General features: G+C 41.7%; 1 protein-coding gene across 3 annotated transcripts in view; it reads left to right on the top strand.

The window, feature by feature from the left end:
• The window catches only part of USP34 (ubiquitin specific peptidase 34), a 1,226,195-nt gene that overhangs the window by 1,193,851 nt on the left and 11,976 nt on the right, over positions 1-20,368 (top strand). For all 3 annotated transcript variants that reach the window (XM_053712051.1, XM_053712050.1, XM_053712048.1), the window contains 3 exons: positions 413-553; positions 691-834; positions 8,051-8,210. In XM_053712051.1, the coding sequence (XP_053568026.1) occupies positions 413-553; positions 691-834; positions 8,051-8,210 (445 nt within the window). The remainder of the gene's footprint in view (positions 1-412; positions 554-690; positions 835-8,050; positions 8,211-20,368) is intronic.

Genomic DNA, 20,368 nt, shown 5'->3' with positions numbered 1-20,368 from the left:
CGAATGACTGGGGTAGGCGGAGCCTAGGAGGGATCATGTGACCAGCTTTGCTGGGCTCTTTGCCATTTCCTGTTGGGGAAGAGAATATCCCACAAGTAAGGATGACGCCGTGGACCGGACACACCGTTGGAGAAAGAAATTTATCAGGTAAACATAAATTCTGTTTTTTTTTTTTTTTTTTTTTTTCTTATAGTAATTTATTTCTATTGCTGTTTTCCACAGTACTTATTGAGAACTTTAATGCACACATTTGATAAATAGGGGCATCAAATTGTGTGTGCATTTTTAGGCACAAAAATAGGAGAACTTAAGTGATAAATCTTGCTCTTTGACAGATTGGCATGGATGTTGTGTGAACTATGCAATGGTATTCAAAATTAAAATGTTCTCTCTTTTTCCAATTAAAATTTAGTCTGCAATGGCGAAAAACTGCATTAAGCTGCTGTGTGAAGACCCTGTTTTTGCGGAGTATATTAAATGCATTTTAATGGATGAACGAGTGTTTCTCAATAACAATATTGTCTATACATTCCTGACACATTTTCTTATGAAGGTATGTATGGTTTTTACAGCAATAGCCTACACTGTAAGATGTTCTTTGTCATACTAGATACCTCATGATAGTCTAGGCCTGTGAAATGCAAATGTAAATTTACTTTCCTTTTTTTTTATGATGTTCTTTTCATTTAGGTTCAAAGTCAGGTTTTCTCTGAGGCAAATTGTGCAAGTCTCATTAACACAATTGTTACAAATCTCATCAATCAATATCAAAATGTCGAGTCTGATTTTATCAACCGAGTTGAAATTTCCAAAGCAAGCAGCACTTTAAATGGGGTAAAATGATTTAGCTTTTTTTTCACTTGTTATATGGTATGTCCAAAGATCTTTTACTCACCACAGTAGGATTACACGCAGAACATATCCCTTCTTTTACTCACCACAGTAGGATTACACGCAGAACATATCCTTTTTTTTTACACACCACAGTAGAATTACACCCAGAACATATCCCTTCATTTACACACCACAGTAAAATTACACGAGAACATATCCCTTCTTTTACACACCACAGTAAAATTACACCGAGAACATATCCCTTCTTTTACATACCACAGTAGGATTACACCCAGAACATATCCCTTTATTTACACACTACAGTAGAATTACACAGAGAACATATCCCTTCTTTTACACACCGCAGTAAAATTACACAGAGAACACATCCCTTCTTTTACACACCACAGTAGGATTACACCTAGGACAATGCCTTCTTTTACACACAACAGTAGGATTACACCCAGAACATTGCCCTTGTTTTACACCCCACAGTAGGATTACTCTCAGAACATATCCCTTCTTTTACATACCACAACAGGATTACATCCAGAACATCCCTTCTTTTACACACCACAACAGGATTACATCCAGAGCATCTCTTCTTTTACACACCTCAGTAGAATTACACCTAGGACAAATACCTTCTTTTACACACCACAGTAAGATTACAACCAGAACATATCCCTTCTTTCACACACCACAACATGATTACATCCAGAACATAGCCCTTCTTTTACACCCCACAGTAGGATTACACCCAGAACATATCTCTTCTTTTACACACCACAGTAGAATTGCACCCAGAACATAGCCATTCTTTTACACACCACAGTAGAATTACACCCAGAACATAGCCCTTCTTTTACACACCACAGAAGAATTACACGCAAAACATATCTCTTCTTTTACACACCTCTGTAGGATTACACCCAGGACATATCCCTTCTTTCACACACCACAGTAGGATTACACCTTGAACATATCTCTTCTTTTACACACCACACTAGTTTTCAGAACATAGCACTTCTTTTACACACCACAGTAGGATTACAGCCAGAACATATCCCTTCTTCTTTTACACACCACAACAGGATTACATCCAGAACATAGCCCTTTTTACACACCACAGTAGTATTACACTCAGAACATAGCCCTTCTTTTACACACTACACTAGGATTACCAACAGAACATAGCCCTTCTTTTACACACCTTAGTAGAATTACACCTAGGACAAATGCCTTCTTTTACACACCACAGTAGGATTACACCCAGAACATAGCCCTTTTTACACACCACAGTAGTATTACACTCAGAACATAGCCCTTATTTTACACACTACACTAGGATTACCAACAGAACATAGCCCTTCTTTTACACACTACACTAGGATTACCAACAGAACATATTGCTTCTTTTACACCACCCTAGGATTACACACCACACTAGGTTAACACCCAGAACATATCCCTTCTTTTACACACAATAGGATTACACCCAGAACATATCCCTTATTTTACTCACCACAGTAGGATTACACGCAGACCATATTCCTTCTTTTACACACCTCAGTAGGATTACACGCAGAACATATCCCTTCTTTCTTTCATGTAATTGACAAGAGTCCATGAGCTAGTGACGTATGGGATATACAATCCTACCAGGAGGGGCAAAGTTTCCCAAACCTCAAAATGCCTATAAATACACCCCTCACCACACCCACAATTCAGTTTTACAAACTTTGCCTCCTATGGAGGTGGTGAAGTAATTGTGTGCTTGATTTTTTTTGTTTTTCTTCTATGATCAGCGCTTCTATGCATTCTGAAGCCCAGTTCCTCTCAGAGTACAGTTTTTGTCAGAGGGATGTGAAGAGAGTATCACCTATTGATTTTTATGGTTTCTTTCGCGGGAAATCTTTTCAAGGGTTCTTAGTTATCGGTCGTAGGGATTCATCTCCTACCTCCCTTTTCAGATCGACGATATACTCTTATACCATTACCTCTTCTGATAGTTTTAAGTACTGGTTTTGCTATCTGCTATGTGTGGATGGGTGTCTTTCAGTAAGTATGTATAATTATTTAAGACACTCTCAGCTATGGTTGGCGCTTTATGTATTTATATAAAGTTCTAAATATATGTGTTTAATTATATTTGCCATGAGTCAGGTCTATGTATATTTCCCTTTGCAGTCTAGCAGTTTCAGTATGGGAATCATGTTTTAGGAAGTAATTTTTTTAATATTTTCTTACCTGGGGTTTAGTCTTTTTTTCAATTTGACTTGTTTCTTTAAAATTTGCGGGCAAATTTAGGCTTGCGAGGGCGCAAAATGCTGTTATTTATTGCATCATTCTTGGCGCGAATGTGCGTCTTATGACACAAGTTTGTCATTTCCTGCGTCTTAGTTGACGCAAGGTTGTTTGGCACGAAGTTGCGTCTGTTATGACGTGAGTTGTCCTTTCCGGATGTTTGTTGGCGCCAAAACATTTTTATACTTCCTTTTGCGTTGTGTGTCATACTTGGCGCCAAAAAAATTTGTTTTATTTTACCCAACTTCCTATATGCTCCTTGCCTTCTTTATGCTCAGAGGGTTATGCTATTTGCCTATTTTAGCATTTGCATTTTTTCCCATTCCTGAAACTGCTATATGAGAAAATAAGATATTTTTTTGTTTAAATGTTGTTTTTTCATTTTTACATTTTACAAGATGTCTCAATCTGATCCTGTCTCAGAAGCTGCTGTAGGAACCCTGCTGCCTGAACACAGTTCTACCAAAGCTAAGTGTATCTGTTGCAAGCTGAGATTATATCTCCGGCTGTAGTATGTAACAGTTGACATGATAAGCTTTTGCATGCAGAAAATGTTTCTATTAGTACTAGTACAGTATCTGTTGTTCCTTCAACATCTAATGTACATGATATACCTGTTGATATGAAAAATTATATTGCTGATGCGATACAGAAGGCTATGTCTGCTATTCAGTCTTCTAATAAACGTAAAAGGTCTTTTATAAACTTCTCATGGTACTGATGAATTTTGTAATGGCCGACAACATACTGATATATCCCCTTCTGATGAGGATCTCTCTGACTCAGAAGATCCTGCTTCAGACATTGACATTGATATATCAACTTATCTTTTTAAGATTGAGTATATTCGTTCTTTGTTGAAAGAAGTATTGATTACTTTGGATATTGAGGAGTCTAGTCCTCTTGATAGCAAATCCAGTTAACGTTTAAATTCTGTTTATAAACCTCCTGTGATTACTCCTGAGGTTTTTCCTGTTCCTGATGCTATTTCTCATGTGATTGCTAAGAAATGGTCTAAGCCTGGTACTTCTTTTGTTCCTCTTTCTAGGTTTAAAAAGCTGTACCCTTTGCCAGTGGCTAATTCAGAGTTTTGGGGAAAAGTCCCTAAGGTTGATGGCTCTATTTCTACTCTTGCCAAGCGTACTACTATTCCTATGGAAGATAGTACTTCCTTTAAGGATCCTTTAGATAGGAAAATTGAATCTTATCTTAGGGAAGCTTATTTACATTCTAGCTATATTCTCAGGCCTGTCATTTCAATGGCTGATGTTGTGGCTGCATCGACTTTTTGGTTGGATAGCTTAGCACAACGGGAAAAAGATTCTGATTTGTCTAGCATTGTTCGTTTGCTTCAATATGCTAATCATTTTCACTGTGATGCTATTTTTGATATCATTAAGATTGATGTTAAAAATATGTCTTTGGCTATTTTAGCTAGAATAGCTTTATGGCTCAAGTCATGGAATGCTGACATGGTATCTAAATCTAGGTTACTATCTCTATCATTCCAGGGTAATAATTTGTTTGGTTCTCAGTTGGATTCTATTATTTGCACTATTACTGGGGGGAAGGGAGTTTTTTTGCCCCAGGATAAAAAAAATCTAAGGGTAAAGCTAGAGCTTCTAATCTGTTTCGTTCCTTTCGTCAAAATAGAGAACAGAAAACCACTCCTTCCCCTAAGGACTCTGGCTCCAACTGGAAGCCATCTTCGAGTTGGAATAAACCCAAGCCTTTTAAGAAACCAAAGCCAGCCCCCAAAACTGCATGAAGGTGTGGCCCTTAATCCAGTTCTACTGGTGGGGGGCAGATTGAAATTATTTCAAGACGTTTGGGCAGGTTCCTTTCAGAATCATTGGATTCAGAATATTGTCTCTCAAGAGTATCGAAAAGGTTTCAGAATAAGACCTCCTGTGAGAAGGTTTCTTCTCTCTCACATTCCAACAAATCCTGTGAAAGCTCAGGTCTTTCTGAAGTGTGTTTCAGATCTCTAGCTTTCAGGGGTAATTGTACCAGTTCCACTTCTGGAACAGGGTTTGGGTTTTTTTTTTTCAAATCTATTCAGTTCTGGATCTGAAATTTTTTAATCACTTTGTAAGGGTCCAAACTTTCAAGATAGTGACTATAAGGACTATTCTGCCTTTTGTTTAGCAAGGTCATTATATGTCTACAATAGACTTAAAGGATGCATAGCTTCACATTCCGATTCATCCAGACCACTATCTGTTTCTGAGATTCTCTTGTCTAGACAAGCATTACCAATTTGTCGCTCTTCCATTTGGCCTAGCGACAGCTCCAAGAATCTTTTCCAAGGTTCTAGGTGCCCTTCTATCTGTAATCAGAGAGCAGGGTATTGCGGTGTTTCCTTATTTGGACGATATCTTGGTACTGGCTCAATCTTTTCATTTAGCAGAATCTCACGCAAATCAACTTGTGTTGGTTCTTCAAAGATATGGTTGGATTATCAATTTCCCAAAGAGTTTTTTTATTCCCCAGACAAGGGTCATCTTTTTAGGTTTCCAGATAGATTCAGTGTCCATGACTCTGTCTTTAACGGACAAGAGACGAATGAAATTATTTTCTGCCTGTCGAAACTTCAGTCTCGATCATTCCCTTCAGTGGCTATGTGCATGGAAGTTTTAGGTCTCATGACTTTCAGGGGTAATTTTTCCCAGTTCCACAGCAGGAACAGGGATTGGGTTTTTTTTAAATCTATTTATTGTACCTATAAAGAAAAATTCAGACTTATTTTGGATCTGAAAACTTTAAATGGTTTTGTAAGAGTCACAACTTTCAAGATGATGACTATAAGGACTATTCTGCCTTTTGTTCAGCAAGGTCACTTTATGTCCTCAAGAGACTTACAGGACGCTTACCTTCACAATCTGATTCATCCAGATCACTATCGTTTTCTGAGATTCTCTTTTCTAAACAAGCAATACCAAGTTGTCGCTCTTCCGTTTGGCCTTGCAACAGCACCAAGAATATTCCTAATAGTTTTAGGTGCCCTTCTATCTGTAATCCGAGAGCACGGTATTACGATGTTTCCTTATTTGGACAATATCTTGGTACTAGCTCAACCTTTTCATTTAGCAGAATCTCACACGAATCAACTAGTGTGGTTTCTTCAAAGGCATGGTTGGAGGATCAATTTACAAAAGAGTTTCTTGATTCCTCAGACAAGGGTCACCTTTTTTTGGTTTCCAGATAGATTCAGTGTAATGACTCTTTCTCTGACAGACAAGAGACAAATGAAGTTGGTTTTAGTTTGTCTAAACCTTCAGTCTCTATCATTCCCTTCAGCAGCTATGTGTATGGAAGTTTTAGGTCTCATGACTGCAGCATCAGACGCAATCTCCTTTGCTCGTTTTCATATGAGGCCACTACAGCTTTGCATGCTGCACTAATGGTGCAGTGATTATACTCATATCACAACTGATATACTTAAATCACAACACTCAACTCTCTCTGACTTGATGGTTAGACCATCACCTTATTGTTCAAGGGGCCTCCTTTGTTCGTCCTTCCTGGACTGTGACCTCAACAGATGCATGTCTTACAGGATGGGGAGCTGTCTGTGGGTCTCTGACAGCACAAGGGGTTTGGTATCCTCAAGAGGCGAGATTACCAATCAATATTTTAGAACTCTGTGTTATTTTCAGAGCTCTTCAGGCGTGGCCTCCATTGAAGAGAACTTTACATTCGTTTTCAGACAGACTATATCACAACAGTGGCATATGTCAGTCATCAAGGACGGACTTGCAGTCCTTCAGCTATGAAAGAAGTATATCGGATACTTTCTTGGGCAGAATCGAACTCTTTTCAAATGTTTGCGATTCATATCCCAGGTGTAGACAATTGGAAAGCGGATTATCTCAGCCATCAGACTTTACATCCAGGGGAGTGGTCTTCTATACAGATGTGTTTTTTTCATCTTGTACAGCTGTGGGGTCTTCCAGAAAGAGATCTGATGGCCTCTCCTCTAAACAAGAAGCTTCCCAGATACCTTTCCAGACCCAAAGATCCTCATGCGGATATAGTGGATGCTTTAGCAGTTCCTTGGTTTTACCAACCTGCTTACATTTTTCAGCCTCTGTTTCTTTTTCTGAGGGTATTCTCCAAGATCATAATGGAACAATCTTATGTGTTTCTGATAGCGCCTGCATGGCCTCACAGGTTTTGGTATGCAGATTTGGTCCGGATGTCCAGTTGCCAGCCTTGGCCACTTCCTTTAAGGCCAGACCTTCTGTCTCAAGGACTGTTTTTCCATCAGGATCTCAGATCTCTAAATTTGAAGGCTTGGAAATTGAACGCTTAGTGCTTAGTCATAGAGGTTTCTCTGACTCAGTGATTAGCACTATGATACAGGCTCGTAAGTCTGTTTCAAGGAAGATTTATCATCGGGTTTGGAAAACATATATTTCATGGTGTTCCACCCCTAATTATTCTTGGCATTCTTTCAGAATTCCTAGGATTTTACATTTTCTTCAGGATGGTTTGGATAAAGGGGTTGTCTGTAAATACTTTGAAAGGGCAATTTCTGTTCTCACCCAGAACACATCCCTTCTTTTACACACCACAGTAGGATTACACGCAGAACATATCCCTTCTTTTACACTCCACAGTAGGATTACACCCAGAACATATAGCTTCTTTTGCACACCACAGTAGAATTATACCCAGAATATATCCCTTCTTTTATTGTTTGACATTGCAGTAGTGACACGATTACTAACATTTTCCTAACTAAATGGATCCCCATGATTATACGTCCCTCTACCTTACATTGTGAAAAAAAATATAAAAAAATAATCAAGGAAATGAAAAATTGGTGATAAGTTGGACTTGTGTTTATTTTTAAAGCTTTGTAATTTATCTTTCTTTTTCCTTTTTTTTTTCTTTAATAAAAAAGGATCTCCGAGCGTTAGCCCTTCTTCTTTCAGTCCACACTCCAAAGCAGCTTAATGCAGCCTTAATACCCACTTTACAAGAACTTCTGAGCAAATGCAGAGCATGTCAGCAACAGAGAAATACATTACAAGAACAAGAAACCAAAGATGGAAAAACTAAAGGTCAGTGTTTTTAATAAATTCACATACATGTTTTGTTAGTATGTTAACAGAAAATAAGGAGACCTAAGATTATGCTTTTTGAATGAATTCAAATGATTCCTTTGAATCTGTTTTGATTTTGTAAAACTTCCTGAAAAATTGCCAAGCCTGAAAATTATTCACTAGATGGAAAACACAATGAGCAATTGTTAAGTAGCCACAACTTCCCTTTATTAAGAATACAGAAAGCTAAATCAGACTACTACACTAATATTGTTGTATATCATGAAATGGATATTTAAATTAAAGAAATGAGGGGAGAAATACATTTTGAAGCTATAAAAGTATCTCAATGAATAATACAACTGCTCCCTTTTAAGCTATAGTTGGTGTTACATACATAAATATTGTTTTCCCTAAAATAATCTGAATGTATGACAAATTAAAAACTTTCATATTAGTTGCATTTCTTTTTGAGTGATTAATTTTGATGGGTTTGACCCGGTGACAACAAGACAAATAACTCAGAAGTTTATTTTAAATCACATCTGCAGTTTAATGGAAAAGAAAATGAATACAGGTAAATTGAATAGATTTGCAGAATGTACCAGCATGTAACCTGATTGCAACAAGCTTAAGACAGATGAATATACTCATACTATTATAGATTATTTTTCTTCCTTAGCCGCATTCATTACTTATGGGAAATAAGAACCTGGCCACCAGGAGGAGGCAAAGACCCACCAGCCAAAGGCCTAAATACTCCTCCCACTTCCCCTATCCCCCAGTCATTCTTTGCCTTTCGTCCCAGGAGGTTGGCAGAGATGTGTCAAAAGTTTTTTTTTTGTTTTTTTTAATTATTTTACTTTTATTTCTTTTTATATGCCTCTTATGGAGGGTACTACCCTTCGACATGGGACGGGAGTTTTAAGGAATCCTGTCAGTCTCTCGTGGAGGGCTTGGGCGAAAGTAAGAGTCCGGAGATGCAGTGGGAGCTTCCCCTGCGACACCATCTCGACTCATATTCACAGCTCCGTTTTCAGCACTTAGCGTTGCCAAACTTCGTTTTGCTACATGCTGTCTTCTCTCAAGTCCATGACGGAGGCTATGCTACTATTCATCACACTATTCATCACACTTGAAGGGCCGTGTTCCTGTTCCATGCCGTAGATTCCGGTAAGATCATTTCATTTTATTCCGTTATCTGTAATATGATTATTATGGCAGTTAAGTATGGGCCTCGCTGAGGCACCTTCTGCTCCGATCTGGGATTCATGGGATAATTCCTCCTTAGGGTGGATGACTGAACGGGGAAGGATTACGTTTATCACGTTTCTTATGTGATTCAACCTGTTTGTGTATGTGCATAGCAGCTCTACGGCCGAGACATGTGCCTATGTGGCACATATTGGCTTGTTCTTTCGGTTGTTGTTTACACGGCCTAGAAATATACCTTCAGGTTATGCCTATTTTATTCAGACTTGCTTAACTTTTTCTGTGAGGCTAGTTTTGTCGCCCTTTAGTGGTGCGCTTTTTGGGATTTTGCGCGTCATCTGGTGATCGGGCACGTTTTTAAGCTTGGGTGTGTCTTCTTCCGCATTCCTAACTGAGTGGCGACGGAGGAAAGAGTCTGCTCCGCTGAGGTCTGGTCATAGGAGGTGGTGAGTGCCCCCAGCCATGGTGGGTGTCAGGTGGGTGTCAGGTGCCAGTTGCTTTTTTTTCCCCCAATCTCTGTTTATCTTAAGCCATGGAGTATTCCAGTGCCGGGACTAGTTTTATATCCGATTCTGAGTCGTCCTCGGATGAGGATTGTAATTCTGTGTCGTCCTCAGATGAGAACCGTAATTTGGCCCTGTTATCGCAAGTCTGCCAATCTTGTCTCTCGTGCCTGGATAGTTTGCCGGGTCCCTTGGGCTCAGGGGACCCTGGGCCTTCCGAGCTATCGGCCTCTGGGGGCTTTGCTCCTCAGGACGCGCCTTCCCAATCGCATACTCGTTTTACTTTTGAGGTAGGCCCCGATGTTAATGTCCCCTCCGTGCAGGGTGGATTTCTTCTGTTAAGTGTGATCAGTCCACGGGTCATCATTACTTCTGGGATATTACTCCTCCCCAACAGGAAGTGCAAGAGGATTCACCCAGCAGAGCTGCATATAGCTCCTCCCCTCTACGTCACTCCCAGTCATTCTCTTGCACCCAACGACTAGATAGGATGTGTGAGAGGACTATGGTGATTATACTTAGTTTTATATCTTCAATCAAAAGTTTGTTATTTTAAAATAGCACCGGAGTGTGTTATTATCTCTCTGGCAGAGTTTGAAGAAGAATCTACCAGAGTTTTTGTTATGATTTTAGCCGGAGTAGTTAAGATCATATTGCTGTTTCTCGGCCATCTGAGGAGAGGTAAACTTCAGATCAGGGGACAGCGGGCAGATGAATCTGCATAGAGGTATGTAGCAGTTTTTATTTTCTGACAATGGAATTGATGAGAAAATCCTGCCATACCGATATAATGTCATGTATGTATACTTTACACTTCAGTATTCTGGGGAATGGTACTTCACTAGAATTACACTGTAAGAAATACATAAAGCTGTTTAATAACTAGAGATTATGTTTAACGTTTTTGCTGGAATGTAAAATCGTTTTCATTTACTGAGGTACTGAGTGAATAAATGTTTGGGCACTATTTTTCCACTTGGCAGTTGCTTAATCTGTTTTCTGACAGTTTCTGTTCTCCCTCACTGCTGTGTGTGAGGGGGAGGGGCCGTTTTTTGGCGCTTTTACTACACATCAAATATTTCAGTCAGCAACTCATTGTATTCCCTGCATGATCCGGTTCATCTCTACAGAGCTCAGGGGTCTTCAAAACTTATTTTGAGGGAGGTAATTTCTCTCAGCAGAGCTGTGAGAATTATAGTTTGACTGAGATAAAAAACGTTTATTCTGTAATTTGTTTCCTGCTTTCAGAATTTGTTATCTTTGCTAATGGGATTAAACCTTTGCTAAAGTTGTGTTATTTACAAGGATTGAGGCTATAACTGTTTCAATTTATTAATTTTCAACTGTCATAGATCTTCTGTGCTTCTTAAAGGCACAGTACGTTTTAATATTATTCTAATTGAATTGTATTTCCAAGTTACAAGTTTATTTGCTAGTGTGTTAAACATGTCTGATTCAGAGGATGATACCTGTGTCATTTGTTGCAATGCCAAAGTGGAGCCCAATAGAAATTTATGTACTAACTGTATTGATGCTACTTTAAATAAAAGTCAATCTGTACAAATTGAACAAATTTCACCAAACAACGAGGGGAGAGTTATGCCGACTAACTCGCCTCACGTGTCAGTACCTACATCTCCCGCTCAGAGGGAGGTGCGTGATATTGTAGCGCCGAGTACATCTGGGCGGCCATTACAAATCACATTACAGGATATGGCTACTGTTATGACTGAGGTTTTGGCTAAATTACCAGAGCTAAGAGGTAAGCGTGATCACTCTGGGGTGAGAACAGAGTGCGCTGATAATATTAGGGCCATGTCAGACACTGCGTCACAGGTGGCAGAACATGAGGACGGAGAGCTTCATTCTGTGGGTGACGGTTCTGATCCAAACAGACTGGATTCAGATATTTCAAATTTTAAATTTAAACTGGAAAACCTCCGTGTATTACTAGGGGAGGTGTTAGCGGCTCTGAATGATTGTAACACAGTTGCAATACCAGAGAAAATGTGTAGGTTGGATAAATATTTTGCGGTACCGACGAGTACTGAGGTTTTTCCTATACCTAAGAGACTTACTGAAATTGTTACTAAGGAGTGGGATAGACCCGGTGTGCCGTTCTCACCCCCTCCGATATTTAGAAAAATGTTTCCAATAGACGCCACCACAAGGGACTTATGGCAAACGGTCCCTAAGGTGGAGGGAGCAGTTTCTACCTTAGCTAAGCGTACCACTATCCCGGTGGAGGATAGCTGTGCTTTTTCAGATCCAATGGATAAAAAATTAGAGGGTTACCTTAAGAAAATGTTTGTTCAACAAGGTTTTATATTGCAACCCCTTGCATGCATTGCGCCGATCACGGCTGCAGCGGCATTCTGGATTGAGTCTCTGGAAGAGAACATTGGTTCAGCTACTCTGGACGACATTACGGACAGGTTTGGAGTCCTTAAACTAGCTAATTCATTCATTTCGGAGGCCGTAGTACATCTTACTAAACTTACGGCGAAGAATTCAGGATTCGCCATTCAGGCACGCAGGGCGCTGTGGCTAAAATCCTGGTCAGCTGATGGTACTTCTAAGTCTAAATTGCTTAATATACCTTTCAAAGGGCAGACCTTATTCGGGCCCGGGTTGAAAGAGATTATCGCTGACATTACAGGAGGTAAAGGCCATGCCCTGCCTCAGGACAAAGCCAAGACTAGACAGTCTAATTTTCGTTCCTTTCGTAATTTCAAAGCAGGAGCATCATCAACTTCCAAAACAGGAAGGAGCTGTTGCTCGCTACAGACAAGGCTGGAAACCTAACCAGTCCTGGAACAAGGGCAAGCAGACTAGGAAACCTGCTGCTGCCCCTAAAACAGCATGAATTGAGGGCCCCCGATCCGGGATCGGATCTAGTGGGGGGCAGACTTTCTCTCTTCGCCCAGGCTTGGGCAAGAGATGTTCAGGATCCCTGGGCGCTAGAGATAATATCTCAGGGATACCTTCTGGACTTCAAATACTCTCCTCCAAGAGAGAGATTTCATCTGTCAAGATTGTCAACAATCCAGACAAAGAAAGAGGCGTTTCTACGCTGCGTACAAGAGCTCTTGTTAATGGGAGTAATCCATCCAGTTCCACGATCGGAACAGGGACAGGGGTTTTACTCAAATCTGTTTGTGGTTCCCAAAAAAGAGGGAACTTTCAGACCAATCCTGGACTTAAAGATCCTAAACAAATTCCTAAGAGTTCCATCGTTCAAGATGGAGACTATTCGGACAATTTTACCTATGATCCAAGAGGGTCAGTACATGACCACTGTAGATTTAAAAGATGCTTACCTTCACATACCGATTCACAAAGATCATTATCGGTACCTAAGGTTTGCCTTCCTAGACAGGCATTACCAGTTTGTGGCTCTTCCATTCGGATTGGCTACAGCTCCAAGAATCTTCACAAAGGTTCTGGGTGCTCTTCTGGCGGTACTAAGACCGCGGGGAATCTCGGTAGCTCCATACCTAGACGACATTCTGATACAAGCTTCAAGCTTTCAAACTGCCAAGTCTCATACAGAGTTAGTGCTGGCATTTCTAAGGTCACATGGATGGAAGGTGAACGAAAAGAAAAGTTCACTCGTTCCACTCACAAGAGTTCCCTTCCTGGGGACTCTTATAGATTCTGTAGAAATGAAGATTTACCTGACAGAGGACAGGCTAACAAGACTTCAAAGTGCTTGCCGCACCCTTCATTCCATTCAACACCCGTCAGTGGCTCAATGCATGGAGGTAATCGGCTTAATGGTAGCGGCAATGGACATAGTACCCTTTGCACGCTTACACCTCAGACCACTGCAACTGTGCATGCTAAGTCAGTGGAATGGGGATTACTCAGACTTATCCCCTTCTCTGAATCTGGATCAAGAGACCAGAAATTCTCTTCTATGGTGGCTTTCTCGGCCACATCTGTCCAGGGGGATGCCATTCAGCAGACCAGACTGGACAATTGTAACAACAGACGCCAGCCTTCTAGGTTGGGGTGCCGTCTGGAATTCTCTGAAGGCTCAGGGACAATGGAGTCAGGAGGAGAGTCTCCTGCCAATAAACATTCTGGAATTGAGAGCAGTTCTCAATGCCCTCCTGGCTTGGCCCCAGTTGACAACTCGGGGGTTCATCAGGTTTCAGTCGGACAACATCACGACTGTAGCTTACATCAACCATCAGGGAGGGACAAGAAGCTCCCTAGCTATGATGGAAGTATCAAAGATAATTCGCTGGGCAGAGTCTCACTCTTGCCACCTGTCAGCAATCCACATCCCGGGAGTGGAGAACTGGGAGGCGGATTTCTTAAGTCGTCAGACTTTTCATCCGGGGGAGTGGGAACTTCATCCGGAGGTCTTTGCCCAAATACTTCGACGTTGGGGCAAACCAGAGATAGATCTCATGGCGTCTCAACAGAACGCCAAGCTTCCTCGTTACGGGTCCAGATCCAGGGATCCAGGAGCAGTCCTGATAGATGCTCTGACAGCACCTTGGGACTTCAGGATGGCTTACGTGTTTCCACCCTTCCCGTTACTCCCTCGATTGATTGCCAGAATCAAACAAGAGAGAGCATCAGTGATTCTAATAGCACCTGCGTGGCCACGCAGGACTTGGTATGCAGACCTGGTGGACTTGTCATCCTGTCCACCTTGGTCTCTACCTCTGAAACAGGATCTTCTGATACAGGGTCCCTTCAAACATCAAAATCTAACTTCTCTGAAGCTGACTGCTTGGAAATTGAACGCTTGATTTTATCAAGACGTGGGTTTTCTGAGTCAGTTATTGATACCTTTATACAGGCTAGGAAACCTGTTACCAGAAAGATTTACCATAAGATATGGCGTAAATACCTATATTGGTGTGAATCCAAAGGTTACTCTTGGAGTAAGGTTAGGATTCCTAGGATATTGTCTTTTCTACAAGAAGGTTTAGAAAAGGGTTTATCTGCTAGTTCATTAAAGGGACAGATCTCAGCTCTGTCCATTCTGTTACACAAACGTCTGTCAGAAGTTCCTGACGTCCAGGCTTTTTGTCAGGCTTTGGCCAGGATTAAGCCTGTGTTTAAAACTGTTGCTCCACCATGGAGTTTAAACCTTGTTCTTAATGTTTTACAGGGCGTTCCGTTTGAACCCCTTCATTCCATTGATATAAAGTTGTTATCTTGGAAAGTTCTATTTTTAATGGATATTTCCTCGGCTCGAAGAGTCTCTGAATTATCAGCCTTACATTGTGATTCTCCTTATTTGATTTTTCATTCGGATAAGGTAGTCCTGCGTACTAAACCTGGGTTCTTACCTAAGGTAGTTACTAACAGGAATATCAATCAAGAGATTGTTGTTCTTCTTTATGCCCAAATCCTTCTTCAAAGAAGGAACGTCTACTGCACAACCTGGATGTAGTCCGTGCTCTAAAATTTTACTTACAGGCAACTAAGGAATTTCGACAAACATCTTCTCTGTTTGTCATTTACTCTGGGCAGAGGAGAGGTCAAAAAGCTTCCGCTACCTCTCTTTCTTTTTGGCTTCGTAGCATAATTCGTTTAGCTTATGAGACTGCTGGACAGCAGCCTCCTGAAAGAATTACAGCTCATTCTACTAGAGCTGTGGCTTCCACTTGGGCCTTCAAGAATGAGGCCTCTGTTGAACAGATTTGCAAGGCTGCAACTTGGTCTTCGCTTCATACTTTTTCCAAATTTTACAAATTTGACACTTTTGCTTCATCGGAGGCTATTTTTGGGAGAAAGGTTCTTCAGGCAGTGGTTCCTTCTGTATAAAGAGCCTGCCTATCCCTCCCGTCATCCGTGTACTTTTGCTTTGGTATTGGTATCCCAGAAGTAATGATGACCCGTGGACTGATCACACTTAACAGAAGAAAACATAATTTATGCTTACCTGATAAATTCCTTTCTTCTGTAGTGTGATCAGTCCACGGCCCGCCCTGTTTTTAAGGCAGGTAAATATTTTTTAATTTATACTCCAGTCACCACTTCACCCTTGGCTTTTCCTTTCTCGTTGGTCCTTGGTCGAATGACTGGGAGTGACGTAGAGGGGAGGAGCTATATGCAGCTCTGCTGGGTGAATCCTCTTGCACTTCCTGTTGGGGAGGAGTAATATCCCAGAAGTAATGATGACCCGTGGACTGATCACACTACAGAAGAAAGGAATTTATCAGGTAAGCATAAATTATGTTTTTTTCCCCCGGAGATGGCGGGACATTTTCGATGTAATATTTTAATGGCGCTGATTCGCTTGCAGGACCCTGAAGTTTCCTTGCAGTTGTGTGCCTGCCTATTCTGGGTGTTCAGACCATGAACGGCACTATAATATTCCCCCCGAGGTGTTTGTTCACCCTTGTTCTTTTCGTTATAGGATTGTGCGGCTGCGTGTCCAATTACGACGACTTTTTGACTTATTGGGGGATCCTTTCCTTTATGGTTTGAGGACTTTTCAGTTCTCGCAAAGTTCTTCGAGATAGGCTAGTGGGGATGTGTCTCTCCCCGGTCGGTCTACTGTGAGTTTTCCCAGTCTTTTTCTGCAGGTTACGGTTTTCGTTTTGCATGTCCTGCAGAGACATAGTTCCTTCTGGGTGGATGCCTGTGGGTGCCCTTGTTTTTCTTTTATCCGGTCTAGATTATTTTTCTTTCTGTTTTCCCTATGGGAATTCTGGGATGGCTTGATTTAAGTTCTTCTATGGAAGTTGTTCCCGGATTTATTCCGGAGTCTTTGTGTGTGACCTGTTACTTGTTAGTGACGCATGTTGCGTCTGGCTGGTCCGGCAGGACCTACTGATTCTCTTGTTCAGTTATTTGTTTTTATACACAGTGTCAGTCTGCAACCGACGTCGGGACCGGTGGTATCTCACCGCGTCCTTTCGCATTCCCTGATCCGAGGGGTGTGGTCCTTACCATGTGGAGTCTTTGCCATCGTGTAGTTTAGGCTGTCATGCGGAGGTGGCCAATGTCCTCTTCCTCCACCCCTAGGAGCTTTTTAGGTTTTGATGGGATTTTGGATTGACTTCTCCAGTGTTGTCACTGGTGCCCTGGTCGTCTTTATCACCCCTTGTGGTGTTGGGCCCGTGGTGGGCTCTGTTCTTGGAGTTCTGTGCCTTGGGGCTACAGATTAGGGTTTTTTACCCTAATGGACTCGTGCTGTGGGTGTTTTTCACAGTATATTTGTGTCCTTCGATTTTGATTTGAGGTTCTTTTTCCTCGTTGAGATAGCCTGCCAGCTGGACCAGCATTGGGCGTGTCGCCTTGGGCAGTGACTTATGGAAGTCTGGTTTCCTCCTTTATGATTCCGGCGTGGATCTCGGGGGAGAGTCTACGGTTCTGGCAGTCTAGCTCTTTATCCCCCTGTTATGCCCCCTGGATTTGGGATTGGGTAAGGATGGGTCCTATTGTCTCCCTTTTAGGGAGTCTGGGGTATTTTTGGTTTGATACCTTTGTGGAGGATGGGCTCTGAGCCATTTTGTTAAGGAGTTCCCTTATCTTATTCCTCTTTCGTGTCTAGGACTAGCTCTAGCTCGGTTTGACCTATTTTTCCTCTTTGTCTCTGCCTTCTGCAGACTTTGTCACGGCGCATGGGTTGGGCTTGTGTTAAGGGGGCTCGAGCAGTTGCTCTCAGTCTTGGCCCCTTTGTTGGGTTCTGGGAGGTCTGTATGCCTTTCTGTCCTAGGATTTGCGCTGGTCACTCAACACTTTGGGCGCTCGGTGCCTGTACAATTATTTGTAAATTGGTTGTGTACCTTGGGGACACATACTCCCTGTCTCGCGTTTTTCTGAGGGACTCTGGTCTCTTTTGGATTAGCTTTGCTGCCTAGTAAGCGGAAGGTTTGCTGTTGTGAAACAGCTGCAGTTATTTTACCTTGTCTTCTGGCAAGCTATTGAGCCTAGGTGGCCTAGTGGTTAGCTTGTCTGTCTAGCAAGCTGCAGTTCTTAAGTTTGTACTCAGCTGCGATTACTTGCTAATTTATATCTGATGCCTGTGGGCTTGCCCTTAGGGATTGTGTCCTCGGGTCTCTGGGGTTTTTCCCGGGGTCTGGTCGCCTTGCTCAAGCATGCCTGGTGGTCCTTCCCTTCCTTTTGTGTAGGGGTGGGGTTCAGTTGGTCAGCTATTTTGGCCTACGGTTAGCTTTGCTACCTAGCTTGCAGAAGGTTGCTGTTGTCTCCAGGGCAAATGTTGCTCATTGAACTCTAGCATGCACTTTAGGGTCCCATGTGAGGTGTTTTTCTGAACCGTCTGGGGGAGTTGGATCCTTGGGATCACTTTGTTCAGAAGGGTTAATTCAGGAAGGGTGTTCCGCTGCTCTGCGGCATATAGTGGTGTAGTGTTCTGCGCAGTTTCAGTTGTACAGGAGCGGGATGTTTCGTATCCGTTTTCGGATGGGGACTCTGCTTATTTTTGCGCCACTAGTTTTTGTCATCCTTTTCCTGTCTCTCTCCTGAGCTTTTCTCCGACTACGGAAATTTTTCCTTGCTTGTGAGGCGTCCTCAGTCTCTTGTTGTCTGGGACTTGGTCTTTTTTCCCCTGCTTACTGGGGTGGGGGTTTTTCCTTCACGTCCTCATTTATATGGTGACGCGTGTCCGCGCTGTCTTGCTGTTTTTGTGTTTGTTGGTCCTTGAGATTTGTTTGTTTCTCTCTGGTCCTTTCTTGACTTTTCATATAGTCTGTTCAGGTGTAGCCTACTGAGTGGCTCCGGGTTGTCTCTTTGTCACCTTGGACGGTGTTCCTTTTCTTCTGTCTTGTCTCTTCCCTCTGAGAATTTTTAGTCGGGGTCCCTCGCTTGTTTGAGGGGCTGTGCCGGGGTTGTTGCCCCTGACATATGCTGTCCTTCAGGTGGTTCTATCTGGGTACTTTGGCCTATTGGTAGATTTTTGTTTCTGGGACCGCGAACTGGGACTTTTTTTTCTTGGGAATCTGTTTTTAGGTCGGTGCCTTTATTGGTCCACCTCTTACCCTACCGTTTGGCGTTCTGTGTCCTCTTTGGCTTGGATATAAATTTCCCATAAGTAATGAATGTGGCTGTGGACTCTTTCCCATTAGGAAGAAAAACATAAATTATGCTTACCTGATAATTTCCTTTTCTTCCGTGGGAAAGAGTCCATATTTTTTATTTTTTTTCAAGGCGTTGATGTTTTTTTATCTTCTGGCACCCTTTCACTTTGATGCTTTTTCCACTGTTCCTTGTTCCTCGGCTGAATTACTGGGGGATAGGGGAAGTGGGAGGAGTATTTGTTCCTTTGGCTGGTGGGTCTTTGCCTCCTCCTGGTGGCCAGGTTCTTATTTCCCGTAAGTAATGAATGCGGCTGTGGACTCTTTCCCACGGGAGAAAAAGAAATTATCAGGTAGGCATAATTTATGTTATTTATTATTATACTTTATTTATGAAGCGCCTACATATTCTGCAGCGCTGTCCATGGGTACAATTCATTTAAATAAAACAATGATATAAAACTTAGATATATTATTATGATTTTATTAAAATAATGAAGAGATGCCTAGCCTTCATAATGAATTAGCCATTTATGCTGCAGGTAGATCAATACCGAAGGTTGCCCAGAGGGCCCCCAGCTGTCACAACATAAGTTATAGAAAATAATAGCAGCATGAGATACATTGCTTAACACAAATATAATGCACTTGAGGTATAGTTGTTTATTATAAATAGCTTAGCTTTTCCAGCTTCTCTGTAATCGTGGTCTATGCTACTCGGGGGAAATGATAAGATAATGAAAAATAGGTATTCATTACTTACTAAGTTTTTTTTTTATAGATTTGACTTTGTGGCCCTCACATAGAGATCCTCTATTCACACGTCAGCAATGACTAATCCTGCTTCCTCCAATCACAGCTGCCCCCCCCCCAGGGTAGTCATTGCCTGAGGCCATGCTGTGATTGGAGAAAGCCGGATTAGTCATTGCTGACATGTGAATAGACGATCTCTAGGTGGGGGAAGCTGCTGTAGCAGTGAAAAGAAAAAAAGGTAATTTTTTTAACAAAACGGCTGCTTTGTAAACTTTGATGAATGAAAGTGCCCCTTTTTTTAATAGTATTTTTAAAAAACGGACTTTCATTCACCAAAGTTTACCTTCACTTTAACATCTGCATTCAATACTATTTAACCAAGTCTACATTTTAATCTGTTTGAAAATACTGTATGTGTATAAATAGGTTTCATTTGGATTAAATGCAACAAAACCACATTTGTCACAACACATGCCTTTATCAATATCAGTGAATAATCCTAAAGTGTATGATTATATAATGTAAAAACTATCGGCTAGATTACGAGTCTTGCGTTAGCCTTAAAAAGCAGCGTTGAGAGGTCCCAACACTTCTTTTTAACGCCCGCTGGTATTACGAGTCTGGCAGGAGAGGGTCTACCGCTCACTTTTCTCCAACATAGGTGTGTCCGGTCCACGGCGTCATCCTTACTTGTGGGATA

This window comes from Bombina bombina, chromosome 4 (genome assembly GCF_027579735.1).
Source record: "Bombina bombina isolate aBomBom1 chromosome 4, aBomBom1.pri, whole genome shotgun sequence".
Taxonomy (NCBI): domain Eukaryota; kingdom Metazoa; phylum Chordata; class Amphibia; order Anura; family Bombinatoridae; genus Bombina; species Bombina bombina.
This window is presented reverse-complemented; position numbering and strand designations above follow the sequence as displayed.